This window comes from Gopherus evgoodei, chromosome 11 (genome assembly GCF_007399415.2).
Source record: "Gopherus evgoodei ecotype Sinaloan lineage chromosome 11, rGopEvg1_v1.p, whole genome shotgun sequence".
In the NCBI taxonomy this organism is placed as follows: Eukaryota; Metazoa; Chordata; order Testudines; family Testudinidae; genus Gopherus; species Gopherus evgoodei.
This window is the reverse complement of record NC_044332.1, coordinates 66,299,641-66,317,994: the sequence shown is the minus strand read 5'-3', so window position 1 is coordinate 66,317,994 and position 18,354 is coordinate 66,299,641. Positions and strand designations below refer to the sequence as shown.

Below are 18,354 nucleotides of genomic sequence, written 5' to 3'. Positions count from 1 at the left end.
TCCCAATACTGCAGTAAGCCTGGTTCATAGATCAAAAACTGCTTAGTTTAAAAAATATGTAAATTTTGTTTTATATGTTAATCCTTAGTGAGAACTGGCAAACATGATTAAAGGTTAAATTCTAATTTTTGGAGTTTTTGGAACTCTTAATTCTAAATCCTCAGGAACACCATGAAAGACTTCACTAATGTGCGGGGAGGAATAGCTCTGTGGTTTGAGCATTGGTCTGCTAAACCCAGGGTTGTGAATTCAATCCTTGAGTGGGCCATTTAGGGATTTTGGGATTGGTCCTGCTTTGAGCAGGGGGTTGGACTAGATGATCTCCTGAGGTCCCTTCCAATCCTAATAATCTATGATTCTATTATAAATTCTATATGAAGTCTTGCAACAAATAGATCACATAGTTGTGGATCTACACACTCCATTAACTCAACTTGTAATTTTTGCATCATTTGTCCTCCCGTCTTCTGACCCCAATTCCATTTCTGCTGTCATTATTTGTAGTGTTATGTGTAAACAGAAATTTTATGTAACAGTTTTTTTTTTGTTTTTTAAAGGTATTTGAGCACTTAACTCCCATTGAAATCAGTGGGACTTAGGCATCTGAATTCCTCTAAAAAACTGGGTCTAAAGTCAAGGGCCTTATTATTATTTACCTGTAAAGTACTATGTCTCTGTTTCATATGTTATCAGAGGAGCCTGTAAATTCTGTGTGACAAGGTGAAGTAGTCAGTTTTCCTTGCTGCTGTCATCTTAGACTTTTTGCCATATGTTTACTGTTAACAATGACATAATAGGTTGATGCATATTAAGAAAATACCCTGCTGCTGCTAAAATTTTCTTTACTTCTGACTGTTACTTGAAAAAAATCCGTGACAATGATCAGAACAATAATGTACAGCACAGTGTCTCCCAAATGTACCAGATTGTCTGGAAGAGTAGAGGTATCTTGTTAACATGGCCCTCGTTGCAGTCTAGCTGTGAAATATAAGGTAACTGGTCTAGATTATGGTTAAAATCTCTTTGGAGTTCCACAGCACAAAGATTCCATCTCGCAAGTCACCAGTCCATTGACAATTGTTTGTTCTAAGGCTAATGCCTCTGGAGAGTTCATCAGTAAACGTCTGACATGTTTGTTGGAATTTTTCAGCCAAAATTCATGTAATAGAATGTACACGAAGAATCTAACAGGGAAAGACTGTGATTCTGACAGCTTTCCTATTGTGTAGAAGACAACCATTGTGAACCTCCAATGTAACAAATAATTCAGTAACTCAAATATTGCCATTGTCCATTACAGGTGTAATTAATGTGAATGTGGAATCAAACTCTTCTTTTTCTTTGATAATAGTTGCAAGCTAAATGTGCTGACCTGCAAGCAGGCTGTAGTGAAGCAAAGAAGACATTAACTGAGGTAATCTTTTTCTTCGTCTTCTGTAAAATGTAACATTTCTTCTGTTTCCCTCTTCAGGGAACATCTCATGCATATAGAAGGATGAAAAGAAAAAATTTAGAATGTGTGCATTTGTGATAGTAGTGGTAATATCAAACTATAACACTACTTTTCTCATCCTTTGTTTTATGAAGTTAACATGTAATATTAGACACAAGTTGTATTTCTTTGAAACTGGTGTTGGCCAGCTAGATCCCTACTTTTTTATTGCTCCATAGACAAAATATACATGAAAGGTGGGATTTTGAAAAGCTTCCAGCATTGGCCTAACTCTGCTCCCACTGAGAAATATTTTGAAAATCAAATGAGAGTCCTAATAGTATAAAGGGGATTTTTTTTTTCCTGATCATATTTGGGACACTGAGGAGAGTACTTCTGGTGGAGTGTGAAGTGGGACCAGGATATAGGCAGAATGTACAGAAACTACTGGAGTTGTGGCTGATGAAACTAACTCATCTCATTCTATTGAAACTGTGGGTGTAGCTAATTTGCTGATGCCAGTCTATTGGTTCTCTCCATGATTTTGGGGAGATAAAACAGTGGATGGTCATAAATTCAGGTGAGATTGTAATCTCTCAGTTCCATCAAAAATAAATACGTTATTTTTTTAAAAATTAATTTTGCTGGGCTGGTTGCCTCTCTGGATTAGTAATAGAATATACAGATTCTTCCATCTCTTGGTCATCATTTTGAATTTTAGCCCAGTTTGGTCAAGACTAAAGATTATTTCCATCTGATAGCTGTTTGATATCTAATTTGACATGCATTCCAAATAAATGGGTAGCCACATCCCCATCTCCAATGGGTAACTCAGTAGTAAAACTAATAATTAAATGGGTAAAGTAATTAACTGTTATCATAGAGATGATTCTTCCCCAGCTGCTTTGAAGCATATTGGTGGAGAGGAAAACTGGTATTTTTGCGGGGTGGTTTTGCAACCAGTGCACTGGATTTGGAATACTTAGATTTGATAGAACTGCTAATACAGGACCATGCTGGCTCAGCTAGGCACTTAATCCAGTGCTGTTTAGTCTAAATACTAGAGCTGGTCAGAACATTTTTCAATGAAATTTCATTTTGTCAAAATATACTGTTATGTTGAATCCAGAACGTTTTGATGAAGTTTCCATTGGGGTGGATTTCTTGATTCAGGGGCTCTGGTAACCTGAGGCTTTCATCTCTTGACAGCCTACGTTCAAAAGGCTTTGGTTTCATTCCCATGTGGAACAAAAACAAATTCTAAAACCTGCCGCAAAATGGTGGTGTCATCATCCTCTCGACAGCTCTGTGAATAGCATGCAGTTTACTGGGCATAGGTGTTTTGGATAGGATCCCTAAAACAGAGGTCTTGTCTGTTCATTAAAGATTCCATAGTATGTTCTGTATGATAAATGGCTGGCCCCGTGGCACTGACCGTCCTCCCCATCATATGTAGGCTAATTGGCTTTCACCCTTCACCCTTGGGATTACTGCTTTTCAGTGCTTTTTCATATAAATAGAAAGAGATATAGATACTATATGAAATATTGTGCCCTTTCGGGACAGAAGATGCTATGCATATATAAGTACTCCTAATCTCATCTGTAGGGACTCCTCCCTCCATGACAGTCAGTGAGTATGTCTGCACTCCACACTAAGCCCCAGGTCTGTGGGACTCTGAATCCAAGCCCGTGCTTGAGCATACTGAATTGTACACTTAGGTTTACAGTTGGTGGACCAAGGTGTCTCAGCCATGCTGATATGTTCATGCTGCACTACGCAGACCTTCTGATTTGGGTATGCAGCTTGTGCTACATCCACTTTGCAAAGTAATAGTGTTTGGTCCTGAATCTCAGTAGGACTTGGGCTTTGACCCACCTTAGTAGCAGGGTCCTAAAACCTGGTCCTGAGTATTACTGACCCGAGTCTGGGTGATTTCTGTGTGGACATAAAGTGGGGCTCAGGCTCAAAGCTGAGTTAGAGCCCAGGCATCGTGTGCAGGGTATACATACCCATTTGACATCTTCTGTGAAAGTTAGATTCGCTAATAGGGAGAGGAAAGAGAACTGTTGTGAATAAATCTCTGTAGAAGGTCATTAAATCAGAAGAACAAAAGCAGCAAAGTACGGGATGAGCTATCTGATTTTTAAGATTGACATGCAGTGCTGCTTTAGAAATGGTCACTATTTAACAGTTGGCATTTGGCTCTGTAGTTTTGGTTTCATAATCTGGTATATGTTTGCTGTACTATAGGGAGCCTATTCATTTTGTATATAAATTCATACATATCAACATCAGGTTACCAAGGAAATGAACAGAAATGTAATTGCAACACCATATTAAATGTAGGGAACAAAGAGAAATAGTCTGTGATGCCATGGAAACACAGTAAAAATGTGATTAGATGTTAACTGTAAAGTTTTTTTTTAATGTCTTTCCAGAACCTTTCTACATGTAGTTAATTCTGACTTTAAAGTATGGTTACGTTTAAAATGTTAGGAAACTTAGTTTTATGTTGAAGTCTTGGAGCATTGTAGTGACCTAATTGAAGGTCATGATGTCAGAGTAATGAGGTTTTCTATACCACCTGTGACTGTAGTATCAAAGCTAATGGGGTTCATTTCAGTAGAAGAGATTACAGTTTTAGCTAAGGGTTTTGAATATGTAACCAGAAACAGGTTATTGAACTAGGTATGTCACTTGTGTGATTTGATATGTAAGTTTGTGTTCCTTCCTTTTTGCCACTTGTGGAGTACAGAATCTCTAAGTGCACTTGTGTCCTTTTGTTTAACGGTTTGCATATTTTCAAGACTTCCTAGAATTCAGCTCTTGCTACAATCATTGGTGGTATGCTGGGTCTTTAGGCACTACTGGAATACTACTAATATCCTCATTCTCAGGTTTGAGGGACTCTGGAATATTCACCCTCCCTTAGAGTGCCAGTAGTGATCAACACCTCCCAGCACCTATAGAACCTCAATGAATGGAAATGGACAGAACTCAATAAGAGGTATTTGTCACTTTCAGACATTAGCATCTGAATCTGAGCAGTTATATTCTCAGAGAAAGCCTGAACACTTGCTGCAGCAGAAGATAATTTCACTGTCTGTCCATAAAACTGCATCTTGGAATCTTAGGAGTTGTTTACTTTTAACAAAAGCTTTGTGGTTCACTTTTAAGGTTCGTCTCTACTCAAGCTGTTCTTTGAAACTGCACCACATTTCGTGCATGAATCCCTGCCAGTGCCATGGAGAATCCATCCCTAGTACATCGTCGTTATAGGTTTCCTTGATCTTGAGGCTTTCACCACCTTAGCAGAGACAAAATGATCTTTCTTTATAGTTTGTAAGCCTATCTATGTTGCTAAAACATATAGTGATAAAGATAACATACGCATAATCTTTTTCCTCTTCAGTTTCTGTTCCCAGGAGAAATAGAACTGTACTGTAAAATTACACAATAGGGGGGAATATGTCCATAAACCATGCATGTAAAATTCATATTAACAGCAGAAAATCTTTAATATTTAACATCCAGTCCCTTTGTCTTTCTCATCACTGTACAAGAATGTAGCATATTTACAACTAGATTGTTGTCTTGAAGTACAACTCTTCACACGCACAAGGGGTAGCAAATAAACTGCACCACTCACAAGTAGCCCTGGGAGGTGCTGAGAGTCAGAGAGACCTCTCTAAGGCCTTCTCTAGGTTAGATATTAAAGCTGGCACGTGTACATTGTTGTTAATTAGTCCATTCTAATTAATACCTTCCAGTGCTCTAGTCCAGACCAAGCTGTTGTGCTTCAGCCTGTGCTCAGCTTGGTTGAGCTAAAGCCTTGCCTACTTTCTGAGCTTTAAGCTGATCAGTGTAGTTTGTACCAGTGGTCATACATCCCCCTCCTTTCTCTTTGCTACCTGGGGATAGTAGTTTACTGCTGGCCTCTGCTAGCAGCGAAGTACAACTCTCCCACATTGGTTCAACTTCTTGGACCAATAAGAACAGGAAGTGTAGCAAAGACACCCCCCCATTCCTCTGCTCCTCCCTGTCCACACACTGTAAGGAGGGAGTAAGCACATTATTAGCTCTGCTTAGGCCTATGTCCCTGCACTGGAGGTCCAAGCAGCCCATATAGGTAGGTAAGGCAGATTCTGGTTCCCCTGTGTAGATATATAGTCTGAGTCACAGTTTTATGCTTAGATGGTGGGCTACAAAAGTTCATTGGAAGAAGAAAGAGCACAGAAGTCTTGAATTAGTCAGTTAGAATATTTCTTTTCTATAACCCCAATCTGATTTTAATTTTAGATAAGTTTTTTTTTAAACATGATCTGTTGACCTTTCACATTTTGTTCCAAGGCAAGGTTTTTATGACTGACTCATACAGACCTGAAAAAAATGAAATATGACAGTTCTGCTCATATATAGATAGGTTCCTGAATTAAGAGAGACAGGAGCATTTGGTATAGTCTTGTGCAATGTAGAATTCATTTGTCCATCTTGCTGTGGAACAGAGATTCTACATATTGATTTGGGAGGGCAAGTGCAGTGGTCTGCAAACATGATGAATTTACTGTACTCGTACCTGGTAAGGGAATTCTGCTAACCTTGGAAAGAAATCTTACTTGTTAATGATGGCTAAGAAATAAAGCCAAAGATTCTAGAGAATTCTCTAAAGCTTTTATTTGGAGAAAGCTCATCTCCTTGGCTTCATTGTGTGGGAAGGCAGAGAAACATGAATCATTCTAGTGTGCAAATGTATTTACATGTTTTATTAATTGCATCCCTTAGGTTAAGAGTTACAGTGATAAATTGGACAAGGAGCTGGCAGCCTTAGAAACGGTGGAATCCCAAGCAGATTCAAGGTATATTTTCTTCATTTATGTGACTTATGATCATTGGAAACTGCTGGCTTTGGCAATGTAGCATTCAGTGCTTATTTCTTATTCAGCCTAAATGTATAATTAACATATAGCTGTGAGGGAGTCTGTTTTTAGCTTAGCGGACAGCAGTGTGACGGGACCCTCGGGGTGCAGCCTGTACTGTGGGACCGCTGTTCCCCTTATCTCTCTCCAGCCTGGGCCATCTCTCACAGTGCCATGCTAGTGACCAGCAGCAAACCACTTCAGGTGCTGTTAGCACTCAGCACAACCGCATGTGGAGGCCCACACCCAGCTGGATTGCATGAATGCTCCCAGAGGCTCTCGTGAATCCCACAGAGAAAGGCGTCAGAGCCAAATCCACCCAGCACTGTACCTCAGGAATATACCATTTTGCACTGCTCAAGATGAGCAGTGCAAATTTAGTCATCGGTTCACCACTTCCATCAATGGAAAGTGGATATACATTAGCTTTTGCAAACCTGAGCAGATTTTCCACACACCTCAGGCAAACTCACTGGTAAAGGTGAATAGTTAAACAGATTTATTGACTACAAAAAGATAGATTTAAGTGATTATAAAAAGTCAGAGTTAGTTACCAAAAGAAAATAAAAGATAAGCGCACAGTCTCAACTCTCAACCCCCTTAGACTGAGCATCTAAATTAAGCAGTTTTTTCACACCACTGGATATTGCGGTCCTTAATATACAAGTTTGTCCCTTTAAACCTAGGCCAGCCTCCTCTGCTTCAGTCTTCCTCTGAATGTCTTGGTTGCTTGCAGCATAGGTGGGGGTAGGAGAAAGGCTAAGCATGGGGTCCCTGTGTTCTGTTTTATACTCTGTCCCATGTGCTTGGGGAACACAAGTCCAAGCATATCTGGTGGGCATTGCTGAATCTCCAGGCAAAGTTGAGCAATTCCCCTGGTGTGGCCTCGCCTCATGCAGCTGAGTCATTGAATTGTAACTCCCTTGCTGGACAGTAGCTGTTGATGGGTTGTACTTTGGTTACTTTCCTTGCTGTTGCCGCTAGGGAGCTGATATCTGGCTGATTCCCCAACTTACAGCATATTTTAATGACAACCATACCACATGATTCGTAACTTCATATGTATTAATGATATAAAGGAATTTAGAGTGCCACAAGAGGGGGGAGAAGATTTTCTTTTCCAAGGCATAAATAGAAGTTAAGACTCCAGCTCCAATAGAAAGTTAGTAGAAGTAAGAAACTCCTATTTGAGCCTTTAAAATTTCACCCAACATGACCATAATCAGCAATTAAAAATGAAACTCTTCCTTTATTGGAGAAGTTTAGATATGTACTGCAACCAGAGGGGCCCAAGGCCGATTTGACAAGAGGATAAAGCCCTCTATCCATTTCCCCCCTACTTAAAGCCCATGTCTTGAAAAAACTACACTATGTATCAGATGGGAGACCCTCCCAGAATTTTTTATAGGTAACAGAGAACTGGAAGGAAGCATCATGATCTGTGCAGTACCAAATCTTAATTATTTTCCATGGCACCATAATGATGTTTGTTTGTTTTGTGTTTTTTAGTTTTTAGCTCAGTAGTAGGAAAACTTGTTTAAAATAACTTTGTTCTAATAACTTACTTTTCCTTGTGTGTAAATTGAGAAACTGAAAGAATTAATGTAGTTTGCTGTGCTTTCTAATTTAGCATATTGCAGAACCTACGAGCACTGGTGGCTATGAACGAAAATCTCAAAAGTCAAGAGCAAGAGTTCAGAGCTCATTGTAGAGTAAGTGTGTCTCTCTGCTTCTCTATCTTGCTACATGAAGATTGATCAAAATTGGTAAATGGAATTGTCCACCTCCACCTGCCCTGTACTAGGTTTGTTTGTTGGTATTTACTGGTAATGTCAGATCCATTTTGAATAATGCCAACCCAGTCCATACAGAATTGTGGAGAATCACCTAGATCTGTCACCTAATGTATCTCTGAAACTAGGCTAGACAACCCTGCAGGTCCAGTTCTGGATTAGCCAGAAGTGCTCGCCATTGGTCTTTAGACACCCTTTGCAAGGACACAAAATCAACCACCTATTCATTTGTATCTGAACTGTGGCATCCCTCAAGGTTCTGTCTTGTGTTACATGTCATTCAGCTTGCATAGTACGGAAGAGGCCCCTTAGAAGGATCATTTCTAAATGTAGGTAATAGTGTCATCAGTACGTTGATGCACAGTTACGTGTCGTCTTACTCCATGAACCATGCTACAAATAACACTACTGAAAAGCCTATTCAGTGTTGGGCCTAGCTACACTAGATACCCATCTATCTTATTCACTGAGACAGCTTGGTCTCCTCTTGGACAGCACAGCTAACAGTGCCCAGGACCTACCTCTTGGTCAAGGGCCACTGGCTTTGGAAAACCCACTAGAAGAGAGAAGCCCAAGATCAAGCCTTCCTACTTTCAAAGTATGTTTCAATTTCAGTGCATAATTAATGTGTTTTCTGCTCGGTTTGCTGCTATGGTGATGCACGATAAAGATCAGAGAGAGAATTGTTTTCCTTCTCTAGTTCCTATTTCAACAACAGCTAAAGAGATTTTGTTTAAACATAACGAAAAAGAAGAAATGTCATCCCTCAGCAGAGACTAAGCATGGAACATTTTAGCCCCAAAGATGAATCATTTGAAAAGTTATGAAAACAGAAGGTTATAATGGAAATAATTTTGCAGCCTTTAACTTGTCTTGGGTGCAGTTGTGCTGGTTGTGTCTACATATGGCAGACCAGTGTCAGAATGCTGGTATTTTAACATTCCTACATTTCTCCAGTCCTGCTTTCCATATTATGTGTTACTTAGGATGCATCTTAAGCAACTATATATTCCACAAGAAAGAAATATGGCTATTTCTACTTGAAAAACAAGGCATGCAGTTTAACATAATGAAGAACATTTGCCTCCTTTTCCCCTTAGCGCAGAGTGCTATGTAATGTTCCCAGTACATGTACATCATGGAGTACTATCTAATGCAGAAGTTATTAAAATACAGATTTGGGCTTTTTTCTCTTGAAGGTAACTATAATATTTTTGTTGCTTTTAAAGGAAGAGATGGCCCGCCTACAGCAAAACATTGAGAGTTTGAAAGCCGAAGCAGAGGAAAATGGGGAAGAAAAGGTAAACAGCAAATGTCAAAAGGCTAACTTTTCATTAGTATTTAAAAATATTCATTGGGTAATTTTCTTCCTTTTTACACCTGTGTTGTATTAAAAAAAATCTACCACCAATTGGAATTTGAGACATACAGCCACCAACCATGCATAACAAATTGACTATCATGCAGGTTACTAGGGTTCAGGAATAGCCTGAACTCTTGATCTGCTAACTAGCAAACATTGAAAGAAAGTAGATAGATATTGAGGTACCTAGTGTCCCCAATCAAACTAGCTGCTGTACACATATAATGAAAAAAGATAGTCCCACCACAAGGAGCAAATCTAAGTAAAAAAAAAATAATAAACAGGTGTACACAACAAACAGTGGAGCATGACATTATAGTGAAACACTTATTAGTTTAACCAGCAACAGTCACCGTGAAACTTTGCTACCATGCATCTTTGCTAGGGTGACCAGACAGCAAATGTGAAAAATCGGGATGGGGTGTGGGGTAATAGGAGCCTATACAAGAAAAAGACCCAAAAATCGGGACTGTCCTAAAAAATTGGGACATCTGGTCACCCTAATCTTTACTAATAGGAGGGCAGGGAGTTATAGTGGAGAAAAATGGAGGCTCGGGTTTAGTTATTTTGTATACCTTGAGATGACTAGAGTGGCCTTTATATGCTTCTTCCAGAATCGAGTGGGTGGCAGCTCGCATAACTTTATCCTCCACCTCCAGAACACAACATGCATGGAGAGGAAATGAGACTTTAGACTTCTAGGTTAAAGTTCCACATGAAAGATCTGATTTGGAAATCCACAAAAGCAGGGAAATGCAGAACAAATACCAGCCTTCACCAAATTTATCTGTGTAATGTCGCTTATTCAATGAAATTAAAGTAAATGGTTTAAGGAGATGAGAACAGAATGATCTTAAATGGCTGGTGCGTGTGCTGTACCTCAATATTGCAGAAGATATTAAAAATTAACAGAAAAGAAATGCTTTATAACTAGTCATTTTAGGATTTGAAACAGTTTAAGAACAAAAAACTTCCCATCTACCCCACCCAAAGCCTGAACAAACCCTTGTGTGGGGTTTGCAGCAACTGGTGCTGTGAGAGCACTAGGGTGGAGTGAGACGAGGGAGGGAGAATAAAGAGGATCTTATGCATGGATTTATAGGGCTAACATGGCATGGGGGAATCTTGTACAGGCCCTGTGCCAGCGGGTGAATTGCACCTAGATATGATTGATTGATGTAGCTATCATTGTTACGATTATTGGTGTCATGGTCACTATTTATTGTGGTGATGGTGGTGATCACTGCTTAAGTGCCTACTTGTGCACTTGGTACCGTACAGGCCCTAGATAGTCCCTGGCCTACAAAGCCGAAAGATGAACAGAACACAATGGGAGAATCAAAGGAAGATGGTGATAACTTGGAGCCCCCATCCTGTATAGAACAATGCATGTGCTTCACTTAACACAGATGAGTAGTCTCATAGAAGTCCTTGATCACAAATGTATTGATGTCAATGGACTTACTCCAGTTTTACACTTGTAGTAACTGAGAATATAATCTGATTTACAACTTTTATGTTTTAATTGCATGTTACTGTACTTAGCAATTGTCTCTTTGGAGGTGGTGTTCTCAGTGAAAAGGCTACTTAGCAATCTCAAATCTCTCTCTCTCTCTCTCTCAGGCCTAAAAGCTAGTAAAATATGCAGTTATTGATGTAGTGTAAATGACATTCAGAACTTAAATTTTTTCATTCAACTTCATTGACCCACTCTCCTTAAAATAATATAAAAATGTTGGCAATATTTTGGATATCCTTAAAGGTGAACAAAATAAAGAATTCAATCTGTGTTTTTTATAATTGCTGACCAAAAGCCTCTCTTTTTTAAGACAATGCTTAAATTCTGTTGGTTTGCCTGTTAATCAGAGATTATCTTTGGTTTCTCAAATTTTAGGAACCTAATAAGATTATAGACCAGCAATACAAAACTGAAAAAGATAAGCTTCAAAAGATCAGACTATTACTGGTGAGTACAAAGTAAGTAAGTTAGTTAGTTAGTTAGTTAGTTAGTTAGTTAGTTAGTTAGTTAGTTAGTTAGTTAGTTAGTTAGTTAGTTAGTTAGTTAGTTAGTTAGTTAGTTAGTTAGTTAGTTTCAAACTTACTAGAGCAGAATTTTTGAAGTTTTCTTAGCTAAGCACTTAAATGTATTTCTGTATATTTCTTCAACATTTGTAAGTGTAAGCAAGTACCTTTTATAATTGGTGTTATGAAATAAATTTTGAGGCTTAACAAAACTTACCGGATATATTAACTCTCCTTTGTGCAGGTATTTTTTATTAGCTTATTTAGCAGGTTATTTCTGAATCTTGCTATCTTTTGTCCATTTAAAATGATAAAACGATCCATTTTTTTCTCCCTACCTTTCACTCAGGCCCGAAGAAATAGAGAGATAGCTATTTTACAACGCAAGATTGATGAGGTACCCAGCAGAGCAGAGTTAACTCAGTATCAGAAGAGATTTATCGAACTTTATGGTCAGGGTACGTATATCAAACAGAAATGTACTCCTGAAGGCTAACCAGTGAAAGGAGCATAATCACATTATAGGCTTATGGTGCATGACAACAGCACCTGCTAATTCTGTTCTATTTAAGGGTCATTGGACATTCACATTGTATACCCCTCCTTTTTCAAGGTTTTAAAAACTGGCTATAAAAATTCCCTTGAGACTGAAACTTGATGCACATGATCTCTGGAGTAATTGTTCTTTTGTTTGCAGTAGGTTCAGACTCTTGCATCAATGATTAGAAAGCCCTTAATCCACCGTTTACAGGGAAAGTGTCTACATCTAATTCATGTTTCATTAATCACAGTTAACATTGGTTTACCATTTTTGTATGACCTGTGTGTGTTTTCTTTATGAGTATGTGGTTCTGACAAACAATGTCAAGAAATCTGTAGTTAAGGCTGGCTCTCTTAAACACTTCATGTCCCATTTATTGCTGCAGGTTAGAGGAGTTAAAACAGAAGATTGTCAGGTTTTACAAATGTGCCGCAATATCTGGGCAGAAGAAGAGTGTGAACCTTGTCTCTCAATTTCTTCCCTACCAATCTTTAATTCAGATATTATGGCCCAAATTTTTAGAAGTACGTGTGCCCCCAGATAATAAAATTAGGTATGCAAATTGACCATTCTGTGTATATGCTTCTAAATTTATTCCTATAATCATGATGTCAGGAAAGGAGGAATGCATATTATGCATCTGTTGGTATGTATATACTATATGTACTTCGTGTGTGTGTGTGTTGTATGTACAGCTGTGAACAGTGCATAGTCAGACGTATACACAGAGTATATGTTACACACATACAAACTATTTTAAAAGAACATTAAAGTTTCTTTGTCAAGAACCCAAAAATTAGGAAATGCCGCAATTAAGGTTGCCTGTGCAATTTTAATTGGTTCGCTTGTGCATATGCAGTGTAATAGTCTTTAATTACGTGATCACATACTCTTGTTTGTTTGTTTTGTTTTGTTTGCACAGCAACCCAGCCTCATTCAGTGCACAGAATGGACAATGCTCATTTAGTTAGCAGCTATTCAATATTTTGTTTTTGCTTCATTGTTCAGTGTGTGGCCCCAGGACCTATTTGCTGCACACTATTCAAATCCTGCTCTATAGACAGAGACTATTAATTTCCTTATGGGATTTTCAAAGGTGCTCATCTTTGTGGTGTCTGAGAGCTTGACAAATATTCCTGAATTTATTTTCACAACAACCCTGTGAAATGAGAAGGTATTATCCCTGTTTTACGGATGGGTGCTGAGGCACAGAGATATTAGAGTCAGAAGTATCCACTAATTTTGGGTGCACAATTTGAGACCCCCAAAACCTGAATTGTCAGAATGCATGTCATTCTATAGTACACAATATGTTCAAATCTGGGCTGGAGCATGATCATTGTGGATGGAATCTTTGGGGAATTAAGCTGTGAAGTTCACTAAATGGTCAGAGGGTTCTCTTCATGCACAGTAAGAATGCATACAGGGAATTAGTGTGGAATAGATAGTGTGTCTTAAATTCACATCCTAACTTACTGCACATTAACTTCCCTATGTAGACAAGTTCTTTGTCTTCTTAAAACAGCTAATCAGGCTGAATGCTGTACCCCTTCAGCACTGGCATTAATTCCAACTCCTCCCAACCCTTTTTTGAGAATATTATAAAAAAGGCTGTTCAGTTCTGCACTCTGATTTTCATGAAATCCCATGATACAACAGTATTTGGGTTGTTAGCACTGTAGGGGAATACTGAAATGCAGAAAGACCGTTGCACTGAGGATTTAAAAATTTCATGAAAACATTTGTGTTAATACTAGGTTATGTAAACAATAATAAATCCCCCTAAACATATTGGAGGGGGCAGTGCCTCATATGCTCTTTCATTGCTCTGTTTTTCTTTTGCTTTTAGTGTCAGCAACTCACAAAGAAACCAAGCAGTTCTTTACTCTCTATAATACATTGGATGATAAGAAGATATATTTGGAAAAAGAAGTAAGAACGTGTTTTTAAATGTTTAGCCCATGATAGGAAAATAGGATACTGCTGAGTTTCTGTGTAATAGACACTGGACTAGGCCTTATCTATGCAAGGTACCGGTAATTATCGCAAAAGGTCAGAACTGAGAAGAAATTGACTTGGGTCTAAAACTCTGTTTACAGAATGTTTGTGGAAATCTTTGTTTGGTTTAATTCTGTTAGGAAAATTTCTGCTTATGTATTTTGTGTGCATATGTGTGTATTGTTTTTAACAGAAGGGCCAACACCAGAAACAGATATCTGAATTTTTCAATTTAGGCTCAAAAGGCCAATAAAATTAGTATTCTGACACACACCACTTGCATTTTGGCCTCACAAAATTGGATTAACCTGAGGGTTAGCTATCCAGGATCTGCATTAGTTTAGGGACCAGTGCTACAGCCAGTGACTTCAGTTACCAAAGTAAATTGACATAAGTGGCAGCAAAGTCAGGTTCTTAGGGTCTGTTTCTGTTCCCCTTGAATTCAGTGACAGAACCTTCATTGACTTCAAGGGGGCAAGACCAAGCCCTTACTTACCATGAAAACAGGATCTTCTTTGAAGAGTTCTTCTTCTGCTCCTGCCTATTTCACCTCCTTCCACCATCCAGAAGTTAAAGCCAAATTCCTCTCTAGGGTAGCACACAATTGAAGTCAGTGGACTTACGCCAACAATGAATTTTACCCTTCTGTGATGTTATGGATAGACTAGACTTCAGTGAGGACTGGAGGAATAAGCAGGAGCAGCAAATACATTTCTGATAAAGATTTTGACTCCACATGACTGTTTTTTCATAATAAAGGATTTACTGGCATTTCAGAGTTTGTAAAATATCAGTAATGCTTTACTGGTTACTTTTAAGTAATTAGAAGATGCTTTGGTGTGATGAATCCAACATCAGTAAATAGAACAACATCTTAATCAGTAAAGATTGTTTTAACAGTTCACATGGGTTTTTGTAAGCAGTTCTAATGATGTTATGGGTCAGATGAAAATATACATTTCTTTCTTCAGTAAAATACATGATAGCACAATAAGAATTGCATTAGCTGGTAAAAATAGAGTCTGACTGCATGCTTCTCATTGTATTTTAATGAAACAAGAACAGAACATTGTTTAAACACCTTTACAAAGGCAGCCATTAATTGCTTTGAGTACTAGATGGTACCTATACAGTACTATTAAGTGAGCACAGTTTCTGCCCTCTAAGAGTAGCGGTGGCATAGACAGCTGCAATCTAAAAATCCATCATCTTTTTCCTGAATAGTAGATTCTGACAAATATACTAGATATGAGTATTTGAATCAGGTGAGAGAATCAGGGAATTCAGTTTCCCTTTGAGGAAACAGTTGATTCTGGCAGGCTTTTGCCATGAAAATCATCTGAATAAAAAGTCAAGAACTCAGATATATGTGTGTGTATATTATGCACGTAACATGTTCCAAAATGCAAGACCTATTTTGTCCTTTCACAGTTCCTTTTAGTTAGTGTACAGTGACCTAAGACCTGCCCATGACAGCCCTGGAAAGTTACTCAGTAGGAAAGAATGAGTTATCAGTTAGTAATGGATAAGTGTCTAAAGGTCTGGAAGTTTTGGTTTCTGATAAGCATCCAAAGTTCAGAAGTGAAATCATCATTCTGTTGAAGTCAATAGCAAAACTCACTGACTTCAGTAAGGCCAGGATTTTGCTATATGCAAAATTCATCAAGCCTTATCAACACTTCCTTATCAACAAGCCTTATCAACACTACCAACACTGGCAATCTTGCAAGACCTGGGTCCATGGCTACACTGGTGCTTTACAGCGCTGCAACTTTCTCACTCAGGGTTGTGAAAAAACACCCCCCTGAGCGCTGCAAGATACAGTGCTGTAAAGCGCCAGTGTAAACAGTGCCGCAGCGCTGGGAGCGCGGCTCCCAGTGCTGCAAGCTAAACCCCATGAGGATGTGGAGTACGTGCAGCGCTGGGAGAGCTCTCTCCCAGCGCTGGTGCTGCGACTACACTGATCACACTTCAAAGTGCTGCCGCGGCAGCGCTTTGAAGTTTTGAGTGTAGCCATACCCTGGGCTTTACACAGATTTACTGAAGTTCTTTGTTTCAGTCAGTGTGGGGAAAGCCACCAAAACAACCTTCTGATGGTGCTACAATGCATTAAGACTCTCTACACATTTACCTTTGTTTAAGAGATAGCTACAGTACTGCAGCTATGCCCTGCCCATGGCACTATGAAGAGTGTTCTGTTGTAATGCAACTATTGTAACTTAGATTCTGACATTGGAATAACTTCTGTGAAGTTCCAGTTCAGCAGAGCACATAAGGAAGTATGCCTAAATACTTGCTGAATCAAGCAATACAGCTGAGAATGTTTGTTTGTTTGTTTGTTTGGGTTTTTTGTTTTGTTTTCTTTTTTTAATTAGGCCAATGATAATCAGAATAGGACATCCTGCTGTTTTCTAACTTACCTGTATTAATAATTAGGACATGATCTAGGAATGTCATTTTATGGAAGATATCTACAGTCCATTTATCATTAAATATTTTTCTGTTCTTCTCAAATGTATTCAACGTCATTTATATAAGATCAGCAAGACAAAATTATCACTGCAGCATAGATGTAGCTTACCTCTTGGTCTGATAAAATTGTCATTAATGTTTTGTCTTCCTCAAAAGCTTTTAAAAATTATCTCCTGGTGAGATCTGATGCTGAATTTTACTAGACAAAGAATTGAGTCAGCTGTAATATATTCAGGTTTACAATTAAATCTGTGTTTATATATTACATGTGGACTTTATTGGCAAAACATCTGAAGATAGATCCCATGATATGAGAATTATGAGACTAGTGTTAACTGTGAGAGATTTAATCTGTGTAAAGGGGGTCGGGGGAGAGAGGGAAATAATATTACACCAGTAATGCTGGGCTATAAATATTTATCTAATAAATTCTAGAAAGATATTACCAGATGCCTTGCTTTATCTGTTTGCATTATATCCATTTTATTTGCCAGAATGATTATTGTGTTGTGCACTATTGTAAATGAACAGACAATTTGCAGATCACATATTCTTTATTTTGCATGGCACATTAAGTAGCAACTATGGAACTCATGATATTGCTTTAATGTCTTCTGTGGATTAGCCTTTACTGCAGATTTTTATAACATTTACTGAGGGTACAGGCGTACAAACTAATCTCTTTTCACTGATTGCTTCTGAAATAGAAATGAACTTATTAAAGACAGAGGTGACAGATTTTAGACCAGAAGTGCTTGATTGTTAAATAATGTCTATCAAGGCTAATAGTCTCTTTTCTTTTGTAAATATATTGAAAAGAAACCTGGAGTAGTTTTGCCCAAAGGTAACGCAATACTTAAGTACAAACTGTGAGAAGAGTTTTACTTTTACCTAACTGTATACTTATGAATGCAATTTAAAAAGGCAGCCATAACATATATCAAAGGTTTCCAGTGGATTATGCTAATCTCAAGAGATGTCTGAGTGGTTTTTGATGTCAAGAATGTACGATATGGTTTCAGTTTTCTTATTGATTTAACTGTAGAAAAAAGGCTTCAGTGAACAAATATTTTGTACTAATATCATATAAACTCATGGATGGCCAACCTGAGCCTGAGAAGGATCCAGAATTTACCAATGTACATTGCCAAAGAGCAGCCCTGCCATCCGCGCTCTCCCTCCCGCCCCCAGCGCTTCCCACCGATCAGCGCCTCCTCCCCATGCCTCCTGCTACCACAATCAGCTGTTTCACAGTGCAGGAGGCTCTGGCGGGGAAAGGGGGAAGAGCGATGGCACAGCAGGCCTGGGGGAAGGGGCCTAGGACAGAGCCGGGGTTGAGCAGTGAGCACCCTGACACATTGAAAAGTTTGCACCTGTAGCTCTAGCCCCAGAGTCGGCACCTATGCAAGGAGCCACATATTGATTTCCAAAGAGCCGCATGCGGCTCTGGAGCCATAGGTTGGCCACCCCTGATATAAACCAAATGTTCCTTTACCCTTTTGGGTCTTGGTTTTCTTAAGATTCTTTGGGAGGTATTTCTTATTACAAAAAATAAAACAAGTATTCTGTGTATAGAGTGATTTTCAAAATAGTCATGAATAACTCATTGCTAGGGGTGGAATTGTGACATCAAAGGTATCTATGCTCATACACTTGATTTTTACAAAATTTGCAAAGCATTACTTTTTAAAATGATCTCAAGTATCAGAGGAGTAGCCGTGTTAGTCTGGATCTGTAAAAGCAGCAAAGAATCCTGTGGCACCTTATAGACTAACAGACGTTTTGGAGCATGAGCTTTCGTGGGTGAATACCCA

At 38.6% G+C, this 18,354-nt stretch overlaps 1 protein-coding gene across 2 annotated transcripts in view; it reads left to right on the top strand.

Annotated features, from left to right (window-relative positions):
- CCDC93 (coiled-coil domain containing 93) overlaps positions 1-18,354 on the top strand; it is a 110,488-nt gene that overhangs the window by 77,745 nt on the left and 14,389 nt on the right. For both annotated transcript variants that reach the window (XM_030579392.1, XM_030579391.1), the window contains 7 exons: positions 1,352-1,414; positions 6,218-6,291; positions 7,982-8,063; positions 9,374-9,445; positions 11,402-11,473; positions 11,879-11,987; positions 13,920-14,002. In XM_030579392.1, coding sequence (XP_030435252.1) covers positions 1,352-1,414; positions 6,218-6,291; positions 7,982-8,063; positions 9,374-9,445; positions 11,402-11,473; positions 11,879-11,987; positions 13,920-14,002 — 555 coding nt within the window. The remainder of the gene's footprint in view (positions 1-1,351; positions 1,415-6,217; positions 6,292-7,981; positions 8,064-9,373; positions 9,446-11,401; positions 11,474-11,878; positions 11,988-13,919; positions 14,003-18,354) is intronic.